We start from the raw sequence: 20,696 nt of genomic DNA on the forward strand, positions 1-20,696 counted from the left end.
CAAAACAAAGCAAAAACATTGCTTCGGGACAGAAGATGTGATTCACGGGCCGAGTGTGTTAATGAGAGGAAGGAAGTTCATGGGGAAAGAGTGAAGGAGGAAGCGTTTATATGAATGCGAGAGCCAAACAACGTGCAGGTTAGTCAGAGTTTTGGGTAAATTCATCAAAGCGGAATAAATAATCAAGAGTCCAAACACCAACGGTCCAATCGGTAAAAAATGATTTATTTGAACTTGTATAAAACAAAGTTTGGCCAGCAAATGAACTCATACAAACCTAATCTTTTATTGGTTTCGTTAAAAAGGATCCTATTCAAAAATATATTTGATTTGAAAGACAACTAAGTCCTTTGCCTGCTTGGACTCTAACGTCAGATATTACAGGCTCCAGGCCATAATTCTAAGTTAAATACGTATTTATGAATGAAACCTAATATAATAACACAGATTAAGTGCTTGTCCATAAAACCCATGTTCCAAACTCACTTACTCCAAACGTTCACACGCTTCATGTTGCTTTCAAACATCCTAAAAATGTCTCTAAACTCATACCTAACTTTGTCTCTGTCCCTCCACAAACCTCCAATATCACTTCCTCTGACATTACTTCCATCTCCAACGTCAAACCTAATAAACACATAACACTTTCACATCTCCGCACGCGTCTTGAGTTGTTTCCCCGACTCTTTAACTTCATGCGATGCCCAATCTCACGTTCTGCTTCACTTCACTAATCAGGACTGAGGGCTCCTCCTCAGCAGGCCTGCACCGCGGGCTGGTACGGCTCGCTCAGGACCTTGTAGCGGATCTTGGTGTTGGTCACGGCCCCGTGCTTCTGCCGCAGGTGGAGGCGCAGCTGGCTCTTGTGGCGGAAGTGGAGGTCACACTTCTCACACTGAGGGACAGAGCGTAAACAACGGATGAGACGGCGGGAGCGGGACGGGATGCCCGGCGCAGCGGCCCCACGCGGTTCTGACTCACGGTGTACGGCTTCTCCCCGGTGTGAATGCGCAGGTGGCTCTTCAGGGTCTGCAGGTGACGGAAGCGGGTGCCACAGGTGTGGCAGGGGTACGGCTTCTCCCCTGTGTGGATCAGAATGTGGGCCCGGAGGTGGGCGACCTGACGCCGCGGCAAGAAGAGCAAAGCAGTCAAGCCAAAGGTCAACTGAATATCTGGATCTGAATGCTTTTAGGTGTCGGCACACGCGAAATGAGGAGAAAGACAGAGCTTCTCATCCTGTACTCACTGAGACACTAAACTGCTGACTCAAACAGCCCCCACCTGCACAAACCGCGCCCCGCAGGTGTCGCAGCGGTAGGGTTTCTCTCCAGAATGGATGCGAGCGTGCGTCTTCAGGTTAGCCGGCCGATTGAACTGCGCTCCGCACACATTACAGCGATAAGGCTTGTCACCTGCGGGAGCAGAGTCCACTATTAATAAGGGCCAGAAGCTTCCACATCTCACGCTCACTGTCAGAGACAGGTAGAAATGCTGATTGCAGTGATTTCGGGCCTCACCTGAGCAGACGGGCTTGGTTCCGTGAAGGTTGCCGGAGTAACAAAAAGGAACAAAGTAGTTCTGGGCCTTGGGCGCCTGCTGGGTGTGATAGGCAGCTTCTGGGTCAGTGGGGAGCCGTTTGGGGAACATGGTGGTGGGTGAACCTGAAAAACAGTTTTCTTTGACAACACGTCTTGCAGGAATGTGTTTGACACATTGTGTGAGGATGGGTTCATACCTTCCCCCTGCTTGTGAGCGGGAGACACCGTGGGGTGATCCACAGAGGAGTGTGGCCCGAGGGGAGGGGCTCGGCCAGAACCCTCGTAGCAGGAGGCCTGCCCCTGTCTGACGGAGGCGCTGGAGTTAGATTTAGTTCCCTTTCACAATGCTTCGCGTACACACACACACACACACACACACACACACACACGCCTCCTACCTATCAATCTGACCAGGCACTTCTCCAGACCACGCCTCTGTTGGCGCTTTGGGCGTCAAGTTCATCCTGTCCACGATGGGTGACGCGTTACACTGAGGTTCCTCCATCTCCTCCTCTTTCACTGCAGTGGCTGCACAGAGAGGGTTGAGGACGATGTACTTGTATTTCTTCCAGTTGCAGGCCTTTGGGTCTGGGTGGGCTTTGGTATCAATCTGGAGGAATGAGAGAAAACAGTCAATTACTAGACACTCATCACACTTTTCTTCATGTGGAGGATTCAACAATCTTTTGTGTTTTGTGAAATTACCACAGGGTTCTTGTTACAGGTATTGGACTCGGCCGGGGAGTTCGGTTGGCAGCTGGAGCGAGCCGGGCTGTCTGGTGACGGAGTCGGCTCAGGCTCTGCCTTCAGTTCCTCTGACCTGGGCTGGCAGACCGGGAAAGCCCCTGGCTTGAGAGAGCATCCAGCCTCCACAGGGACCCTGCAGAAGAAACACAGGAAGTGCTCTAATTAGCGAGACCTGCCACAGACAAAGGGACGCCGACAGAGCCCACCAGCAGATACAACTGGAGCCATCTACACACACTGGCACAGCCGCTGAGGGGCCTTCGGTTCAAATGCAACGTCAGAGAAACGGCTCACCTTGCTGCTCCTGACGCGGGGAGAGGCCTCTGGGGTCCTGGATGGGGTAGGTCCCCTCCTCTGGGGGCAACAGAGGCGACAGACACCCTGGAGTCCAGCTCCAGTCGTGGGTGTCTTGCACTCCTATTCTCCCTGCTGAAAGACAGACGAAATACCACTGAACTCAGCAGCTTGACGCATCAATAGCTCGCGGCTCCTCCCTTCCTTATAATAGATGTGCTCACCAGTGCAGCTGCATGAAATCCCTGCAGGTGTCCGCCACGTGGTCCATCTGCAGGTAGGTGGCCACGTCGAGCACGCCGGGCACGATGCTGGGTGTCAGAGGGAGGCGGGAGGTGTACATGAAGTCGAGGAGCAGCGAGACGCTGGAGGCGTCCAGGGTGTGGGGCAGCGACACCAGCATGAGCGGCCCCGCGCTGCCGCCGCGCCCCTGCAGCAGCGCGCGGCGCGCGTACAGCGAGTAGAAGAACCCGCTGGGGGAGAGGGGACGAGGGTGAGATCTCTGCAGAAGCCAACGGAAGACGGCGCCGGCGGCACATGCACCAACCTGCAGGCCACGAGCACGGCGCAGTGCGCCGGGAGGCGCGCGTTGCCCACGACCAGGGTGGCGTCCGTCAGGATATTCCGGTGCCTGAGTTCGTTCAGATTGAGCAGCACGTCGTCGGCGTGGCGCGTGAACTCCTTCACGAAGCCCTCGGCCCTCATCTCATGCCCTCTGTGGACCCTGGGTCCTTCCAACACCTCCATCACGCTCGTCTGTGTCTGCAGGAAGGGCGTCAGTCAGCAAAAAGGTCCTGGATTGTGTTTTCATGTATATTGTAGAAATTCACTTACCTGTGTGTAATATATAGAATAAATAGACTGGAGTGTTCCAGACACATCTATTAGGTGAGACCAGCTCCCTACTCGTACCTGAAGGAGAGAAGAAAAGGAAACATATTTATATTGAAGGCCGTACTAACTAACCAACCTGCAACTAGTCCTTTAGCCCTTACATTTTAAATCAAAAGGTACTTTTAAACACAAGCTATTGCATCAACATGTATTAAACCATTCAACCCCACTCACCCCGACCAGCAGGGACGAGAACCAACGTGCTCCTCGCTGACGTCAGACCCCTCGGCTCGGCGTTCAGGCTACGACGTGGAGCAGGGGCTCGTCCGCAGCCTCCACTGGCTCTGAGCAAGACTGAACGCAGGCTGCAGGGAGGGATCTCTTTATAATGTCATGCAGGAAGCCCCCATGCGAGCAGAGCCGCTTGTTTCCTCCTTCCTCAATGGCCCACGCGCTCACTGGAAGCAGCGCAGGAAGAGCCCTGGCCCAGGCCTCGCACTACAAGTATTTTTAGTGGCCTATTAGTTTTTCTAAACCCCCATAGCTTGGAGCAAAGTAATGGCAGGAAGGCGTAGTGTGTTTGTGTGCCATGTTGAAAAAATATATGTGAGGACCCCTGGGGAGAGGCGATACGTGCCTGGCTAACCAGGGGTGAGCCGGGGAGCATCAGGCTTCCCCCACCAACGCTTTTCCTCCCCTTCACCACTCTCAGAGGAAACTCTCTGAGAGGAAGCTGGCAGCAGCCTATTATTCAGTAAACAAGTTTCATTGTCATAGAAATTCTCATAGTTCGTCAAAGTTTTTCTGGTGTCATTGTTTGTGTTGTAGGCGTGAACTGCTGAGCCGACTGGTTCAGAGGCGGTGGGACTTTGCAGCGCGCGAAAGCTCCTGGCTCGACGCCCGCGAGCAGAGGTGTCGCGGTGCATGTAGACGGGAGACACCCACTCCCGATGCCGAAAAACAATCGCGTCCACGCCCCGGCGGGGAGAAATGAAATCAACAGATGTGCAGCCAAGCGCACACACACACACACACACACACACACACTGGCATACGCATGCTTGAACGCAGCCTGTGAAGCTGCTCAGAGCAAAGCCTGAAAACGCCTGCACAGGACATCCGTGCAAAATAAAACGAGCCGGGGTCAAAGGTCACTAATAACTAAAAAACAAACGGAAAGCAACCTCATCCTGAGCTCAGCCCTGGGTCCAACCAGGAACTGCACAGTTAATTGAACAAAAATTAACTGTGAACTTATTTACCTCAGATCCAAGTGTTTCACTGAAAGTGATCCTTAAAGAAGGAGAGAATTCTTTACGGTCCTAGAAGTAAAGATTGTATGTAGAAACAAGAGTTAATTTAATTGGCTGTCATTTATTTATAGATCATCTGCCTGTATGTAAGATGTCCTGAATCCTATGCTCAACATATCGTATCAAACAAATTCAAAATCAGGTAAGATGACCATGTTTGGATGCAGAGCCTTGGAAATGGGACTCGGAAGTGGAGCGTTTCCAGCCGCGGTAGAACGACTGTGGGTGTCCTTGTGCTTTTATTTGTTTGGATGGAGGTCGGATCAATTGTGTGCTTTGTTAAAGGCCGAAAAAAAGGAAAAACCATAAAGGAAAACAAGGATTAAGAAAACAGAGAGGGAGATGTAGGTCTCGGCTACTTCCAGGCATTGTGAGAAAAAACGGATGAGGGGGGGTTGGGGTGGGGAAAAGTGAGAACATTACTAAACAGGTTCAGCAATGGGCGGAAGCCATTGAGTCTGTCCCACTGGCAGAGCGGGGCAGCGCTCATAGTGACATCCTGCAACTCAGCCCGTCTGTCAACGACCCACTAGACCCGCGAGTGATGAATGCAGAGCGGCTCTTTAACCACCAAACTGAGTTCTGTGAAGTCTGATGAGATTTAACTCATCTGACGTCTTGTCATGTGGAACAAAAGCAGGGATTCCCCCATTTCTTGGGCTTCCTGGATGCCTAGACAGAACTGTGCTGTTCAGCTGATAACGCATGGACTCGAGCCATGCTTTGACTTCCAATCCTACAACAATAGTAGATCTGCTTAAACTACCTCTTCCTGTGACTGAAGGCCTCGGTGGACATATAAGGGCAAACGGCACAGAGCTACTGGAAGGAGGAGCAGGAAGTGGAAGCGTGGAGATCCCAGCCTCGGTTGTTTGTCCGCTCACTGGCAGAGACTCAGAGATGAAAAACTAATCATTTACCCAGGAGACTTGGGTTTAGGCAGCGTGAACCGTGTGGCTGAAGTAGAAGAGGAGAGAGGGTGAGGGGAAACACAACATTACCACAGTTGACCCAAATCTCACGAGGCACAGAATAATAAAGCACTTGACCTCCATATTTGCTGCTGCTTGTAGGATGACTAGTAAACAACCTGTATATGGAGCAAAGTCATTCATCCCAGAGCAGCGGAAGATCTTTAACAATAGTTTATTAATGCTGAGGAAAAACTAGTTTGCATTAGCAATGCACATTCTATTATTAATTTAGACTCATTAGTCTCATTAGTGATTTATTTATTGTTCAAGGAGCCTTTTCCTTTTCAAAATTAAATCCTTTTAGAATAAATGCATTTATATGCAAATGCTCTTAGGGCAACCTTTAGAGCTTGACTTCATTAATATATATATTGGTTAACAGTATTTTGTGCTTATATTGTATTTTATTATAACATCATGCAAGTATAACTTTACTACATAACACCATCAAACTGGACTGCACCAAACTACCACTTACGATTGATATATAGAATTAGTTTTAGGTTGATGCTTGTGTCTTGTTTTGTTAATTTTTCTTAGCCTTTATCTCAATCATATCATGATTTAATAATTTAAAGTGGAAATTATTTGAAAATGTTCGAAACTGTGCATTTCTTCTTCAGTTGAATACGTAATTTTTGGCAGCCTTATAGATTTCCCTATAAAACATAATAATAATAGATTAGTATTAGTACATGTTTTGTTTTTTCCAAAATGCTGCAATCAAATGTGAATCAAATCTACACTAAAATGGAAACAAATTGTTTGTTTATTTACAGTTAATGATAAATATTTACATCTATTACTGCATTGCTACATCTCACAATGACAAGAGCCCTAAGCTTCAAAGCTCTATATAAATATCGAGATATCATCACAACCTTGGCAAAGAATTCAGTGGCGCGCGCGCACATGCGCACGCACAGAGGAGCTACGTCACACACCGGGAATGCGCTGTGGAGCTGCTGCTGCTAAAGGCCTCATTAGACCCGATCCACGGTACGTTAACGACTTACGGCCAGAATAAAGTTCTTCCCTGGCACCTTTCGCCGGTTTTGACCCCCTGAAGGGGGGTTTTAACGGGGTCCTTGCGGCTCGGTTCAGACGGTAGGTCGCGGTTATCCCATGCCTTCGTCTGCGGTTGCGTTGAAGTTAGCCTGGAGGCGAGGCACGAGTTTAAAATGGGCTAGAAAACTAGTAAACAAGGCTGTTATTAAAGTTAATTATTGCTACTTATCCTTCATTATGGCTCATTATATCACTTCGGTGCCTCGTGTGAGGCACAGAGGACAGATTTGAAACAGCAGCTGGACGCTTAGTCTGTAGTTCACCTTATTTATTGAACGTTTATCCGTTAATGTTGCTGCGCGGAACTAGCCGGCTAAGCTAATGCTGCCTTCAAACACATGCCAACGCTCTCAGCTAGTGTATCTTTGATGTATCTGTTTTATTCCACCAATCTTGTTGTTTTCTTGGGTTTGTAACGTTAGATGACACCGAACGAGGGAGGAGACTCGCTGCTGTGAAAGGTGTAAACGGTAAGACACGCCACTAGGCTGCTAATGTTTACCGTTACATAACGTTACTTAGTTTACAGACTATTTCCTTAACATACTGACTGTTTGTTATTTGTATACATACGCCTACATTTAGCTGCAGTGTCAAACACGTTAAGCTAACTACAAACATTTGCCTTCAGAATAAAAGCGCAATCTAGTCTAATACATATACGTTATACGAGAGAGTGCGAGTAAATGGGTACTTAGTCAGTTTGTGTGTGTTTGTTTAAATATCTTAATCTTAATCTTAGCTTTCATTATCATTTTATGTGGCTTTAGCGTTAATGTTAAAAGTATATCCATGCCTTTCGTTTTTTTTTTGAGCACCGGATGTTGTATACTTTATAGTTGCCCACTTGATGCGTGTCACTGACTTTGACAGTTGTTAAGTTGTTGCGCCTCCCTTTGAGACCAGTCGCGTTAATCAACACTGATTTTGCAAGTATCATTGTCATTGTCCCAGGCTTAACACTATTAGCTATCAGCTCATTTACACCCATTGTGAAAAGGAAAATGACAGAGAGCCAAAAAGCATAAATAAGTTTTATTCAAGACATCCAAAAGTTAATTATCCAACACCTTGGTGAATTTTACCAATATTTTAAGTAAACTTGTAAGTCTTCTAACAGTTCTCTATATCTATAGGGCTTTTCTAGAAACTGCTCTTCACAGACCGGTTGTGCATAGTTTCTCAAGTGTGAACAAGCCACTGCATGTGTGCGTTATGATATACTGTATCTAATGATTCAGCCACATGCATAGAGTAGACAAGAAAACTTTAACACTTAAAGCATTAACATTTATTAATTTTTTGTGTTTTTAAATAAGATAAAAGCCTCACACCTGGCATTAAACTAAATTAGAACTGTGGGGTTTGAAGTTTTAGTACAACCACCCTTTAAATTTGTGGTAATCTGTATCCAGATATGAGCTTTAACTAGGTGGATACCGACACTGGGAATTGTTAACACAATCCTTCACACAGTGAGCGTTTGAAGCCAGATGAGTCCTGCTGACATTTTGTACAGCAACTGTTTGAATGCAAATGTGACGAACAAAACGTCACAGACAAAACAATTCTTCATGCAGTCAGACATTGTATTTTGGTGTGACTACATCATCCTCTCATCCGTTCTAATCCACTTATTACAGCCACATGACCCACATACAATCAGCCTTAGTGGGATATTGATTTATGCACTCTGACAATACAGGTTTACTGTGACGGGTCTTTGCAATCCACTTTAACATGGTGTCAACCACAGCAGTGGCTTTTTTAAAATTAATTTTGTCACAGTGTCGAAATGATTAATGACAACCGATGGGATTATTTAACCATAGACAACCTTAAAGTATCTACATATGTAAACATTCTAATAAAAGATTTGCACATTATCCACCCCTGAAAAAAGATTTCAGGTCAGTGTCTGTTTTAGTTGTGGACTATGATCTTGTGCGTGACCACACTACTTTCCTGTCTTCAGTGTTTCCAAGTTTGCTCCAGTGTCACTAAATCTAGTGAATTTAGTTTTATATTTCAGGCTCATTTAGCAAATTTTCTGTCTTTAAAAAAATGCCCCTTTTAGCAAACCTAGCATCTACAGTATTGTTCAGAACTGCTGTTTTTAAGGTGAGCAGTTTAAATTTGTCATTGTCCTGTCCAACTATTTTTTTATCTCAAATTCTGATTCAACTTAAGTAAAAATCCTTTAATATATCATTTTTTATAGACTTTTCCATCTATAAGACCAGTGTTGTGAGGCCCTTTTTATAGGGGGCAAGGCAGCACTTTGTCAGCTCAGCTGTGTTGTTATCTATTCCACATGGAAATACATGATATATTGTTATGAGCCAGGTGTTCTCATGTATACAGACACACATCATTATACAGTATTTCCTGTCTTGTTTTTGTCCTCACTTCACATTGAAATCAATAATACTGGCGTGTAAACACCCCAAAACAATAACCATTGTGGAGGATAACTGAAGCAGTGGACACGTTTGCACCTGTTTGTGTATCTTACGTAAGTGTGTGTGTGTGCTGGAAAATCTTTCCACGAGTGTTTGTTTGTTAAAGCAACAACACACACATGATTTTGGGCTATCTGCTGGAAATCCCCAACCCTTTTAGAGCGGCGGTTCTCTTCCTGCTCCTCAACTAGGAGTCTATTGTTTAGTGTGTGTGTCTCTGTGTGTGTCCCTGTTGCCATAGGAAACATGGTTTGAAGCATCTTCCACCGGTAATTTATTACAAAATACACACCACAGCTGCATTTACGCAAATTATTGCTTAAAATCAAGATGCGCTGTCTAACAGAAATTGCACCAAATAATACCAGTACTGTTTGCCTCTGATTAGAAGTATTACAAATGCACACAATAGTTAGATAACAAAATAATAAAAACGTGACAACAAACCTTTTTTCCCTGTTTAATCCTAGAAATCTGCCATGTCTGGTCCCACCTGGCTTCCACCAAGGACTCTGGACAGCCCAGAGCGAGCAGTTCCCCAGATGTCCCATTCTGCCGGCTCAGCAATTTACAGAGCTCCTAACAAAAAGGGAGCCTCTGAATTTCGTCCAAAATACAGTCCCTTTGACCAGAACGGGGGAGCAGGAGGGATGACCAATAGGTACATGGCTACAGGAGCCACAGGTAAGACCGTGCTACTGCAGTAAGCCAGTAAATGGTACTGTTGGTTTAGTTACTTTCAATGTAATGGTGATACAAATTTAAAAAAAAGATTAAAACAAATGAAACACTTTTGACTTTTAGAGTGTCTTAGAGTCTTTTTAGAGTCTTTGAGTCTTAGAGTGTAACCTGTGTCTTCCTTTCTATTGCAAACCTATGGAAAAGCAGGTGGACCCATTCATCACTCATCTAGCGATCATTATTACTCCCCTCCCCATGGTCCCAATGAAGACCGCACCTGGAGCCCTCACATGGACAGCTACGAGCTAATGGTAAGTGTCGTTTGCATAGGTTCCTTTTTATAAACTATACATTGGTTCTTCTCTAAATGCTCCTGGCTCTTTGTGTATGGATTCGGTTTCTACTGCTGTTCTTCAGCATCGTGGTCCTGAACAGCCAGCTGGCTATCACTCCAAGATTGACGCTGATATCGACTCTCTCACCAGTATGCTTGCTGATCTGGACAGCCACCCACAAGACTCCAGCACACAAGTAATCAGGAGTTTTATTGGAAATGATCAGAAATGTTATCAAGATATTTCTACAAAAAGCTGATTTGAACATTGGTTTAATTTAGCTGCATTATTAAAGCTGTAAAAATTCTGTCTTTTGTCAACTTTGTTTCCACAGCTGTACGACAATGTGCCTTACAACAAATACCTCTCAGGGGATCACTACAAGCCTGTACACCAGAGTGCAGGCCCTCCTCAGGGTCGGCCATCGATGGGCTACTCCGCCCACCCCCAGAGTCAATACCACCCAGCGCCGCCCTACCCCAGTGATCACCAGGCTCCTCAGTACTCCCATCAGCAAGACTATTACTCCTCCTCCCCAACCCCTAAACCGTACCCTCAGCCCGTGCCCGCCTCTTACACCACTGCCTCAACGCCTACGGGGCCCAGGTTCAGTGTCCAGGTCAAGACGGCACAGCCAGTCACCTACTCTCAAACAGGGAGGCAGGCTGAGCAGGCCTACACGCCTCCCCCTCCTCGGCAGCATGTGTCCCGTCCCCCACCTCAGACTCAGACAGGTCCACAGGTGTGGTACCCTCCACATCCCAGTTCACAGGCTCAGGAGATGCACTCTGGGGCCGGGTACAAAGGGAGTCCCTCAGGGTCCGGGGGAAGGGTCAGCCAGGTTCCAGTGTCTCGGAGAGGAATGGAAAATAATCAAGCGGGACTAGGATCTGCACAGAGCCCTGTCTATCAGCCCAGCAAGGTAGAGGACTCATCTATGTCTAGTCTGTTTAAACACAAGCTTTCAAATGAAGTTAAAAAACTGTAAATGCAGATCATGATTACTTTTGGCAGAAATAATGAATTAGAATTCTGAATTAAATGTTTGTTGAACTTCAACATATAAAGTTAAGTGAAGTGTGTGAATCGTGCTTTCTTTCAGCAGGGGGCGGCATCAACGAGGCCTGAGGAGGAGCTGGATCGACTCACTAAGAAGTTGGTATATGACATGAACCATCCTCCAACAGAAGACTACTTTGGTAATAACTGTATTGATGAATGATTAATTAAACCTACCCGGAGCTCGTCTGCGGTAGCAACATGTTTGTGTCAATCGTTGGCTTCCAGGCCGCTGTGCCCGCTGTGGGGACAACGTGGTTGGTGACGGGAGTGGCTGTATCGCCATGGAGCAGGTGTTTCACGTGGAGTGTTTCACATGCATCACCTGTCACGCCCGCCTCCGAGGGCAACCGTTCTACGCGCTGGACAAGAAGAGTTACTGTGAGAGCTGTTACATTGTAGGTACACTTCTATATTGTCACCTTTTGGTCGTTACGCTGTGCTGCCTGGATCTATACTCCCCTCCCTCTCCTCATCAGAGTACACTAGAGCGCTGTTCAAAGTGTTGCAAACCCATCCTGGACCGTATCCTGCGGGCGATGGGAAAGGCGTACCACCCCCGCTGTTTCACATGCGTGGTCTGTAACTGCTGCTTGGACGGGGTGCCCTTCACTGTGGACGCCACCTCTCAGATACACTGCATAGACGACTTCCACAGGTGAGAGACGTTCAGCTGTTTGAAGTACAGCACAAGGTGAAGCGACGTGCCTGGTGGCTGACTGGACTGGACTGTTTGCTTTGACAGGAAGTATGCGCCTCGCTGCTCCGTGTGCGGTGAGCCCATCATGCCAGAACCAGGCCAGGAGGAGACGGTGAGGATAGTAGCTCTGGACCGCAGCTTCCATGTTCATTGTTACGTCTGTGAGGTGAGTCAGCGTCTTAGTTCTTGACAGGAACTGATCTTGTAAAATGAAACTTGGCTGTAATCACCAGTCTGAAGCAAATTTTAGGTTGGTTGTAGCTTGGTTACATTAAATTAATTTGTGCTTCATCAGGAATGTGGACTGCTGCTGTCGTCTGAAGGGGAGGGTCGAGGCTGCTACCCACTGGACGGACATATCTTGTGCAAGAGCTGCAGCGCACGCAGAATACAGGACCTCTCAGCAAAAATCTCCACCGACTGCTAACAAACGTCCTTCTCGTCCCCTCGGCCTCAGCCAGCTCGCTCGCTCTGTTGGCGTTCGTGATATTAAAATGACAGATGGCTCTATAGTTCCCTCTGTTGGTCTGAGGTACACATTTGAATTTTTCCTGCTTTACTGTTTCTGATCAAAATGAAAGGCGTGTAATGGGGGTTCTAACTTGCGGGGTTTCTTTTATTCAATTCAATTGTTGTTATTTCTGTGTTTTGCACTCAAATGTCTGGTGTTCACATCGTTTAGGTTAATATGACTGACAGTGGCCTGACCTGCAGGCAGCTTAGGATCCACGTATTCACAATGGTACTGCTCAAGAGTTCACCAGCACATTCACACTCAGACTATCACTGTCAAGGACAATGGAAAATCTAAATGGACTTTACAAAAACGTGTCGTATCATGGGACCTAAACCGTTGTTAAACGCCAGACGTCAGAACTGCCTCAACACAAGCACATGAAAGCACACGAAGCAACAGCAGCTGTGACTGTACAGGCCAGACAGCATGTAGCCTGTAGTGCAGTGAATCTTTGCAGCGCAGTAGCCTCACAGAATGAGAAATATAGACGTAAGGATTGTGTAGTTCACTTTACAGCCCATGTTTTTTTTTGTCTTTTTTCGCTTTTCCGAAACACTTACATCAGTGTTAGTTAATAACAGGATTTTTGCCATTTTTAATCATCCAGAGTGTTGTTTTTGGTTTTTTAATGTCTACAAAATGGTCTTATTTTGATTTTCTTTGTTGTTTGGTTGATACTTGATTGTTACATTGAAGCTGATGGTGCAATGAAGTCAAACAGTTTCTCCTGTCTAAAGGAAAACAGGGTGTTGGTCACTTGAAAACATCCTGCTGTGTAAAGGATCCTCGTCTCAAGAGCCTGAATGCTCTGTTTTAAGGGTCAGTGGTCACATGTTGATCACTGCATTAGAAATGTTTAATTCACACCCATATTGGATCCCAGCTTTTCATGTGATGTTTTTTTTCTCTTTATTTTAACATGTTGCACTCATGGGCCAAGAGACATTGGCGCTACAGTATTCACGCTAGTTGTTTAACCTCCATCTTATCATCCTGACTTTGTACATGTGTAACATTTGGAAGCCTTACCTCTAATGTCATTCAGTATCATTATAAATCCGTTTTGTGCTTGTTTTGTTTGTAAATTCTGCTTTTGTTGTGACAGATCTAGATCATGCAACGAGATCATAAAATCTCAATACATTTATTGTATTAGTGTCAATCAGCCTTTTACCATCAAGGTCGGCCAACCTTAATGTTCAGAGGCGTCATTTCTAATATCCTGTATAATGCCACATTTGTTTTCATCCTCTTTTCTTACCATGTACTCAGTTTGAAATGCTGTGAAGTGGAGTTTGTAGATATGAGTCTGGTACTGCAGCAGCACTAAGAGGAGGGATGGCAGTAGACGTGGCAGGTAGTTATTTATAGTAGGAGAATGTACTGTACAAAGCCATGAGTGCATTTTCTCTTGCTGCAGCTTGTAGTAACAATTGTTTATTAAAATGACAATAAGCTCCTCACGTTTCTCATTATTTATAGCAACGTGTCACATTCATGCTGTTAAAGTTTGATAAATAAAGCTAATAGTTAGATGAATTGGAACCAAACAAAGTGAGGCTAAAGTTCGGTTTTTACAACTGTGCCACAATCCTGCTTCTTTGTCCCACTGCTGATTATTTGGATGAGGTGTTGAAGCTGGGAAGAGGTCCAGCATTAACCACCTTGTTCAGGATTCCTTTCAGAAACGAAAGCAAACACGTCAAACGTCACCATGGTTTGACTGATGTAACTGCACCTACAGCAAGCAACACACAAACATGGAGTCACTTTGAAAGCTAAAATGTCTTCTCTGATTTCTTCATAAATGAAATCAAGAGATGTTGACTCTCACAGGGCAACGCAGATGTAACAAAAGATGTGTTGCATAATAGGAAACATAGGATTCAAGGGTTTTAGTCCAAACTCTTCAGATCAAGTTTAGAAGCCCAACCTCTTATAGAGTGCTCTAGTGAAGAATATAATATTACCAAAGACACAAAGAGCACACAGTCACATTCCTGTGTTTTATTTGTCATGCTGCATTCATCCACTTCAGAAACATGGATTCACTGACCCCAGAGTGAACCACCAAACGACTGCAGCTCTGCTAGCACGCCGTGAAGGTCTTCCAGAAGAAGTTGCGGCAGCCTGCCTTGCGCTCTCTCTGGGAGAAAGAAAGGTGTCGCCGCATCACCTCCTCCTTTTCCTCCAGCTCTGGGAGCGTCCGGTCTCCTCTCGCTGCCACCAGCTCAGACACAAAGCTGTCGAGGAGCAAGTTAGCGAGATCCTGAAGGACAAAAAAGGAACCCTGACGCCAGCTCCAAGCTCAAGCTTGTTGCTGAGCAGACTGTGTCGCGTGTGAGTGACTGACCTTGTTCCTCGCCTCGTCTGCTCCCAGTGCCTGTGGCCACAGGTCTGTGTGTGGAGCTGAGCTCACCTGCCCCAGCAGCGCCCAGCAAAACAGAGGCAGCAGCAGCCGCACCTGAGACGGCAGCATCTTCACAAGAGCCCGCACCTGGAGCCACTGATGAAAAGCCCCCTGGAAGCCCCCCGTCAGATACTGTGCTTCTGTTGGCGTCGGATGTGTTGGTGATAAGCAGGCGCCTTCGTCTTCCTCCTCATCCTCATCCAACAAGGTGGAGGAGGAGGCAAGCGGTCAAGGTTGCGTCACTGGACGGGCGACGATAAGGTCAACGCTAACGCTGAAGACAGGATCCCAGTGTTGACCACTAACCAGGCTCAGGTTCATTTATATGTGAACTATAAAAAAACATCAATTGAGTCAATGAGACATTGTTGTTTACACCAGGTTCATTCCTGCCCTGTAATCAGCGTGGTTGTTAATGACACAATGTGACTCAAATGTTAATGAGGCTGAGTGGAGAGTGACACAAGAAATCTGAATGTCAGACTGCAAACGAGACCAGCTGTGACTGTTTAAGGCTTAGTTCAAGTGTCTGTCTTTCTGTCTATGGATCTATTGAATTGTACAGTTTAAATAAAAACCAATAATGATAAGTGCTAAAGTACTTAAGCAGTAATTACCACGGTGTTAATTTCACATCCCATCTTTTGAAAAGCTTGTGACCTTTTCCGCTGCTCTTTCTCCACAGGACTCTGCACTGACTTGGTAACGTTGACTTAGTAACATTTTCTGAGGACAGGAGGAGCTGCAGGATCCCAACATGATCGCAGCAGTTTGTCAGGATTAATTAACCGCCTCCTCCTGTGCTTAATTAGGCTGCAGTTCCTCCTGGAATCTCAAGATGATGACTCAAACACAGATTCTGCAGGTGCTCCTCCGAGTCGGAGGCGACCCTGCAAACGCGGAGGAGATGAATGACTTGCATCAGACTTCAGGTGTGTTTCAAAACTGGCGACGTTTCACACTGAAGCGCCAAAGCGCGTGTTCAATGCCGTTCCGTGCTTCCGTGCTAACACAAATTATGTCTGGTGAGTTTGTAGCGCTTCTCAAGCTTTTTATTCCCCATCGCACCATCACCAGTCAGTTTGGTTTCACGGGTTGGATCGAAAATGTGTGCAGCTTCTTACACTGTAGGCAATGTGATATTTAAAATATTTTCATGATTACAACTTGGCAAATTATATCATCTAATCAAAAATATTCATTACAATTTGTTCTAAATGGGGCAAGTGGTGATTTAAATGAAGATGACCTAATTAAGTTCTTTTTATTGCTGAAGGATTTCTTTCTACCTCTAAGGTGCAGTATGTGTCCAAGCGTCCTTCAGGCTACATTTTGATGTATTAACTATATACTAAAATGTAACTTTGGCACGTCACATTCAAACTTCTAATTCACGTTCTACTGAGCCACAGCTTCCCTTTAACTCGACATCGCCTCATTGCTCTGCTGCTGTTGTGAAGATGTTTGCTGACTTTGCAGGGTTTTGTTTCTTCAGTGGAAGTGTGTGTTGTGGATGCAGAGTCACTTGAAGTACTTCCCAGTACTTCCAACATCTATCTGCTTATTACACACATGCACCACCACAGCCCTCACACCCGCAGCATGTCTCCATCAGTGTGTTTGCCATGAGGGAAGGTGGTGGCACTAGTCGACACCACCTACACCAACCCGCCTGTCAGTTCCAACGGAACCACGCTGTTGGCTTCCAGCTGCGTTACCATGGAGACGGACAGTGTTCAGCCCTCAACTCCTGTGGGACACTTAATTATGAAATCCACACACGAACCTGCCTCTTATCTCCTTATTCTTTACTTAAGACTAGGGGAAACCCCCTGATTTATGAAAGTGTCTGTCATTAGATTAGTCATGAGATTATCTAAATAATGTACATGTTCATTTCAATAATCTTTTCTCTTGGAAAAACACAAGCCTTAAAATACTTGAAATTGTTAGTATTTGCTTTCATCTGCAAACTTTCCTGCTCCTGTCAAGAAAAATGAAAGCAGACATTACCTGATTTGACCAATCTTTAATTCATTACCAACTTTTCTGTGGTAGTCTTCATTAAGGTGTATGTTGCAGGGTTCACGTAGTTTCAGCCAAATGCTAAAGCACGACTGGGTGAACGCATCGAAGCAGCTGAACCAGTGGAACACAGACCTTCATTGGCGCGTGCTGAATGCACGATGCAGCCAACGCCGTCGGCGTCCGACTCAAACCTGTGCAACGAGAAGAGTCGTTGGAGGCCTCGCAGAGGGTACGAGCACTGCACCGTCACACTGCAGGACAAGCACAGTGGTTTAAGGAGAGAGCTGAAGGACGGAACGGAGCTGCAGGCTGAAGGGCTGCACCTGTCAGCGTCGCTGCCCGACGAACTTGTCGCCGCGTGAAGGTTCTTGCTGAAGAAGATCTTGTTTTCGTAGGTTACGGAGTGTTTTCCAAGCTGAGGGGAACATTAACACTCAGGTGCAGGCACATTTACAATGAGTAAACGTCATTTCAAGCAGCAGCGGCACCTTGATAATGGAACCGCAGGTGTGGAGGGGAAAGGAGAACAGAACCCTGGTGTCGTCTGCTTCCTTGGGTCTACACCTTTTATTCCTGAGGCTGGTTCTGGTAGGGATCCCCGGGCTTGGGTCGCCCAGCGACAGGTCGGCCACCACGACCATCCTCCCATCAGTGGAACACACTGTGGACACGCTGTTTAGCATGTCAGCTACATACAGTACAAGTCTTAACGTTTTCGCTGTCCTTACCTATTAGTTCAGTGGTTGTATTAAAAGGACACATCTTGACAGTTGACGTCTGGATCTCTAACGTTTCCTTATCTTGAACGAGGATCTTAAATATGCCAAGAAATCCCTTCAGAGTGACGTTCTATAAAACACAGGCAGCTCAGTTACTGATCGCAGTCATCTTCCAGTCCTTCCCCTCGACTTCACCTCACCTTGTACTTGTATCCGGGTGTGAACAGCGGCACATGGAGCTGCAGACTCTGGCTGTCGTTGCTCATGACGTATCCGTGCCGAGCTGCAAGGTCTGAGGTCAGCGGGTCAGAACCAATGCTGAACGCCCACAGGTAGTTAAAAGGCCGATGGTCCAGTGTGAAGCTGATCCCAGATTCAGAACAGAAGGCGTCAAACACTGGAGGAGCTGTCAAATGGTTTGGTGGATTAAAACCGGCCAACCTAGATTGACAAGTGCTGTAGGACGTAAAATCAATGACTTACAGACATTTGTCAGTGCAATGAGTGATGTTACATGATAAAAACACTCATTTTCAGGTACAGTGGCCAGTATGAAATAGACGTCCAGTTTGTGCATCATCACTGAATCTTTATGAAACTGGAAGATGAAAAAAGGTCTAGTTGAGTCACATTGGGTGAAGCTCTGCCAAGGACATGAATCAGCTGCATCAGACCTTTACCTCATGTAAGACAACAGGGTCATCAAAAGCAACCTTCAGGGTGTAACCGTGGGTGGTGTTCGGATGAATACTTGGGATCATGGAAATGCTTGTGCTGGTGAGGGGCAGTGTAAATGTATGTCCATTAAAGCTGACGGCTACTAACTCAACATCCCTAGGAACGCCTCCGAGGTAGACGCTGAACATTCGCTCCTCAAGATCCGTTCCTTAAAAAAAAAAAAAGTCAATGCAGTCAGATTTTGACTGTCTCAACTTGGCAAAAGTTTTTTGTTCACATGTGAACTTACTGCGAATAGTGAACACAGAGCACAACACTAGAGGACTGGTAAGCGTTCTGTAGTATCGGAGCCTGGTCTCCACTTGATCCTCGTCCACCGCGATTTGCTCTAAGTAGAGATTAAATACGTAGAACTCGAAGAGGTCTCCAACCACAAAACTCTGCAGGAGAGCAGGTTTAGGGAAGTAAAACAATAAAGCGATTATGGAACTTGTTATAATCTGTGCTTCCAGACCTTTCTGTACCATCCTTCAGCAGTATAAAGAATGATGATCTGGATTGTGTTATCTGTAGTTTCCACAGTGTAGCCTCTTTCTTCTGCAACCCCCTCCTCCACAAGTTCACCGTTGACCCCAGCATTGATCTTTGTGCTGTGCAGATTCAACACCAGCGGATGCACAAACTCGGGAGCCTTCCACACCATGTAGCGCCTTTCATCAAAGGACCCTTCATCTGGAATAAAGGACAGATTCAGCAGTCGACTGACAAGTGAAAGCAGCTACATGTAGCTGGAGCAAAGTAAGGACTGCAGTACTGACGCATGGAGCAGGCAGCCACCATGTCGACCATGAGGACGACCCAGCGCTGTCTGGAGAACAGCGTTGCATGGACCATCTCTACTGGAACATCATTCATCTGAGGAGAGATTCAAAGCTACTGAATCTGGCTTGGGTTTAAACACCATGGACTGTGTGATAGACAGCACAGCACTACATTTTGCATCCTTTTACCACAGTGATGAAGGAATCAGGTTGTCTGTAAGGTGTACGAAAGACAAGGCGGCCCTCTGTCAGGTCAAACACATAGCCTCGCCTATGGGCTTCAGACAGGTTCATGGGCATCAACTTCTGCCCCACCGTCTGGAACACAACCTGCCAATCTGAAGCAGCTGAGGCATGCACCTAAGAGAAAGTGCAGTAAAATTTAAACAGAAACTAAAAGTGCTAAATCCACACTTGAGTCAAGATCGTCATACAGTTTGCAGAGCGGCATCCCAGTCTCTGTTTGTTGTAGATGGACAGACAACGTCAGTCCTCACAGACACCTACAGATAAATCAGGATTAGACCGCGTCAGGACAAAGTAGAACTTTAAAATGGTAATTTAGCGTACCTCCATGTAGTCAACCTCACAAGTAACCTCTCTGGGAGACCAGGGGAGAGATGGGGAACAGGTCTTGTTAAGTGCATAGTGGACCTCCTTGCCTTCATACGTCAGAATCAAGTTGAAGTTAAATGTGAACACTTTGTCATCCTGGAAGACCCAGCAAAAAAAAGGTGATACACTATGAAGACACTAAGGTGTCCCATACTCACATACAGACAAACATGTTTATTAATGATGGTGTCGGTCCTCACTGTGTTGCCAGTGTGACAGCTGAAGTAAGACGCTCGGAGCTCCAAGTGGCCCAGCAGAGCGACGACATCAACAGCGTAGCCACACCTGGCTGCGTACTGCCTAGTGATGGGGTACGCGCCTGTGCCATCTGGGAGACAAAGCCTCAGTATGCTCAAACTGCTCTCAGAGATATGTGGCAGGTTTTACAAATTTATTTATAGTTGGAGGACTCACCAACAGCTTCAAAGTGAGGTTCATTCCCGATGCAGGAGCCATCAACGGCTATCATGAAATAGCGATCACGACACTCCATTAGCACAGATCCTGTGAGAACAAGTGATCAGGTCAGAATAATTAATCAGGTGTTGATGAACATGGCCTGTGTCGGAGCAGTAGGTGTTACCCTCAGGAATGTGGTCACATTTGGTTCGTACTGACATGAACAGGGCGACGCTGTAAGACAAAAAGCACATGAACCACCGTCAGAAGCTAAGCAGCAGTTTGTACGTCTAACGTCGCCTCGGTCTCACCTAAAGCAAAACCTGAAAGCCATGGCCACCGATGTGCTGGTAGATGCCTAGCTGCTAGCGAGCTACAGCTGCTGACCAACTCAGGGAACCCACTGCTTGGTAAATCCTGGCCAACAGTGTCATCTCCTACACAGCTTTTCAAGGTCTGACCCTTGTCCAATCACAGACTCTCAGGAGTTAACAAAGACATGTG

The 20,696-nt window shown here is 46.2% G+C and overlaps 4 protein-coding genes across 9 annotated transcripts; 1 reads left to right on the forward strand and 3 right to left on the reverse strand.

The window, feature by feature from the left end:
* Positions 1-204: 204 nt before the first annotated feature.
* On the reverse strand, positions 205-4,360 carry bcl6b (BCL6B transcription repressor). Of its 2 annotated transcripts, XM_029136618.3 has the most exons (12): positions 3,648-4,330; positions 3,414-3,491; positions 3,127-3,341; positions 2,804-3,052; positions 2,580-2,714; positions 2,244-2,418; positions 1,937-2,148; positions 1,736-1,842; positions 1,518-1,661; positions 1,282-1,412; positions 982-1,119; positions 205-895 (listed from the first exon to the last, which is right to left on the reverse strand). In XM_029136618.3, exons 3-12 carry the CDS (start codon positions 3,324-3,326, stop codon positions 755-757), a joined length of 1,632 nt encoding a protein of 543 aa, XP_028992451.1. In that variant the 5' UTR covers positions 3,327-3,341; positions 3,414-3,491; positions 3,648-4,330; the 3' UTR covers positions 205-754. The 2 variants fall into 2 exon arrangements, with proteins under 2 accessions (XP_028992451.1, XP_028992460.1); XM_029136627.3 differs by lacking the exon at positions 205-895 and having other exon boundaries at positions 981-1,119; positions 1,247-1,412; positions 3,648-4,360.
* Positions 4,361-6,587: 2,227 nt separating this feature from the next.
* On the forward strand, positions 6,588-13,982 carry trip6 (thyroid hormone receptor interactor 6). Of its 4 annotated transcripts, none has more exons than XM_029136577.1 (11): positions 6,588-6,699; positions 7,191-7,238; positions 9,701-9,914; positions 10,116-10,222; positions 10,329-10,442; positions 10,581-11,168; positions 11,349-11,445; positions 11,534-11,703; positions 11,785-11,963; positions 12,051-12,171; positions 12,301-13,982. In XM_029136577.1, exons 3-11 carry the CDS (start codon positions 9,710-9,712, stop codon positions 12,430-12,432), a joined length of 1,713 nt encoding a protein of 570 aa, XP_028992410.1. In that variant the 5' UTR covers positions 6,588-6,699; positions 7,191-7,238; positions 9,701-9,709; the 3' UTR covers positions 12,433-13,982. The 4 variants fall into 4 exon arrangements, with proteins under 4 accessions (XP_028992410.1, XP_028992438.1, XP_028992428.1 ...); XM_029136605.1 differs by having other exon boundaries at positions 11,352-11,445; XM_029136595.1 differs by having other exon boundaries at positions 10,119-10,222.
* Positions 13,983-14,526: 544 nt separating this feature from the next.
* Positions 14,527-16,827, reverse strand: sst5 (somatostatin 5). The gene is made up of 3 exons (XM_055504147.1): positions 15,550-16,827; positions 14,876-15,264; positions 14,527-14,791 (listed from the first exon to the last, which is right to left on the reverse strand). Exons 2-3 carry the CDS (start codon positions 14,999-15,001, stop codon positions 14,612-14,614), a joined length of 306 nt encoding a protein of 101 aa, XP_055360122.1. The 5' UTR covers positions 15,002-15,264; positions 15,550-16,827; the 3' UTR covers positions 14,527-14,611.
* Positions 16,828-16,946: 119 nt separating this feature from the next.
* LOC114848373 (uncharacterized) lies at positions 16,947-20,674 on the reverse strand. Of its 2 annotated transcripts, none has more exons than XM_029138822.3 (17): positions 20,504-20,674; positions 20,377-20,426; positions 20,208-20,297; positions 19,994-20,121; positions 19,749-19,889; positions 19,613-19,681; positions 19,368-19,538; positions 19,176-19,272; positions 18,872-19,089; positions 18,647-18,797; positions 18,360-18,565; positions 18,163-18,277; positions 17,880-18,085; positions 17,689-17,809; positions 17,449-17,621; positions 17,284-17,375; positions 16,947-17,211 (listed from the first exon to the last, which is right to left on the reverse strand). In XM_029138822.3, the coding sequence occupies exons 1-17, from the start codon at positions 20,524-20,526 to the stop codon at positions 17,028-17,030; spliced, it is 2,235 nt and encodes a 744-aa protein (XP_028994655.1). In that variant the 5' UTR covers positions 20,527-20,674; the 3' UTR covers positions 16,947-17,027. The 2 variants fall into 2 exon arrangements, 1 of the variants encoding a protein (XP_028994655.1); XR_008693131.1 differs by having other exon boundaries at positions 17,073-17,211; positions 17,449-17,632.
* Between the last annotated feature and the right edge of the window lie 22 nt (positions 20,675-20,696).

This window comes from Betta splendens, chromosome 2, assembly GCF_900634795.4.
Source record: "Betta splendens chromosome 2, fBetSpl5.4, whole genome shotgun sequence".
Lineage (NCBI taxonomy): Eukaryota > Metazoa > Chordata > Actinopteri > Anabantiformes > Osphronemidae > Betta > Betta splendens.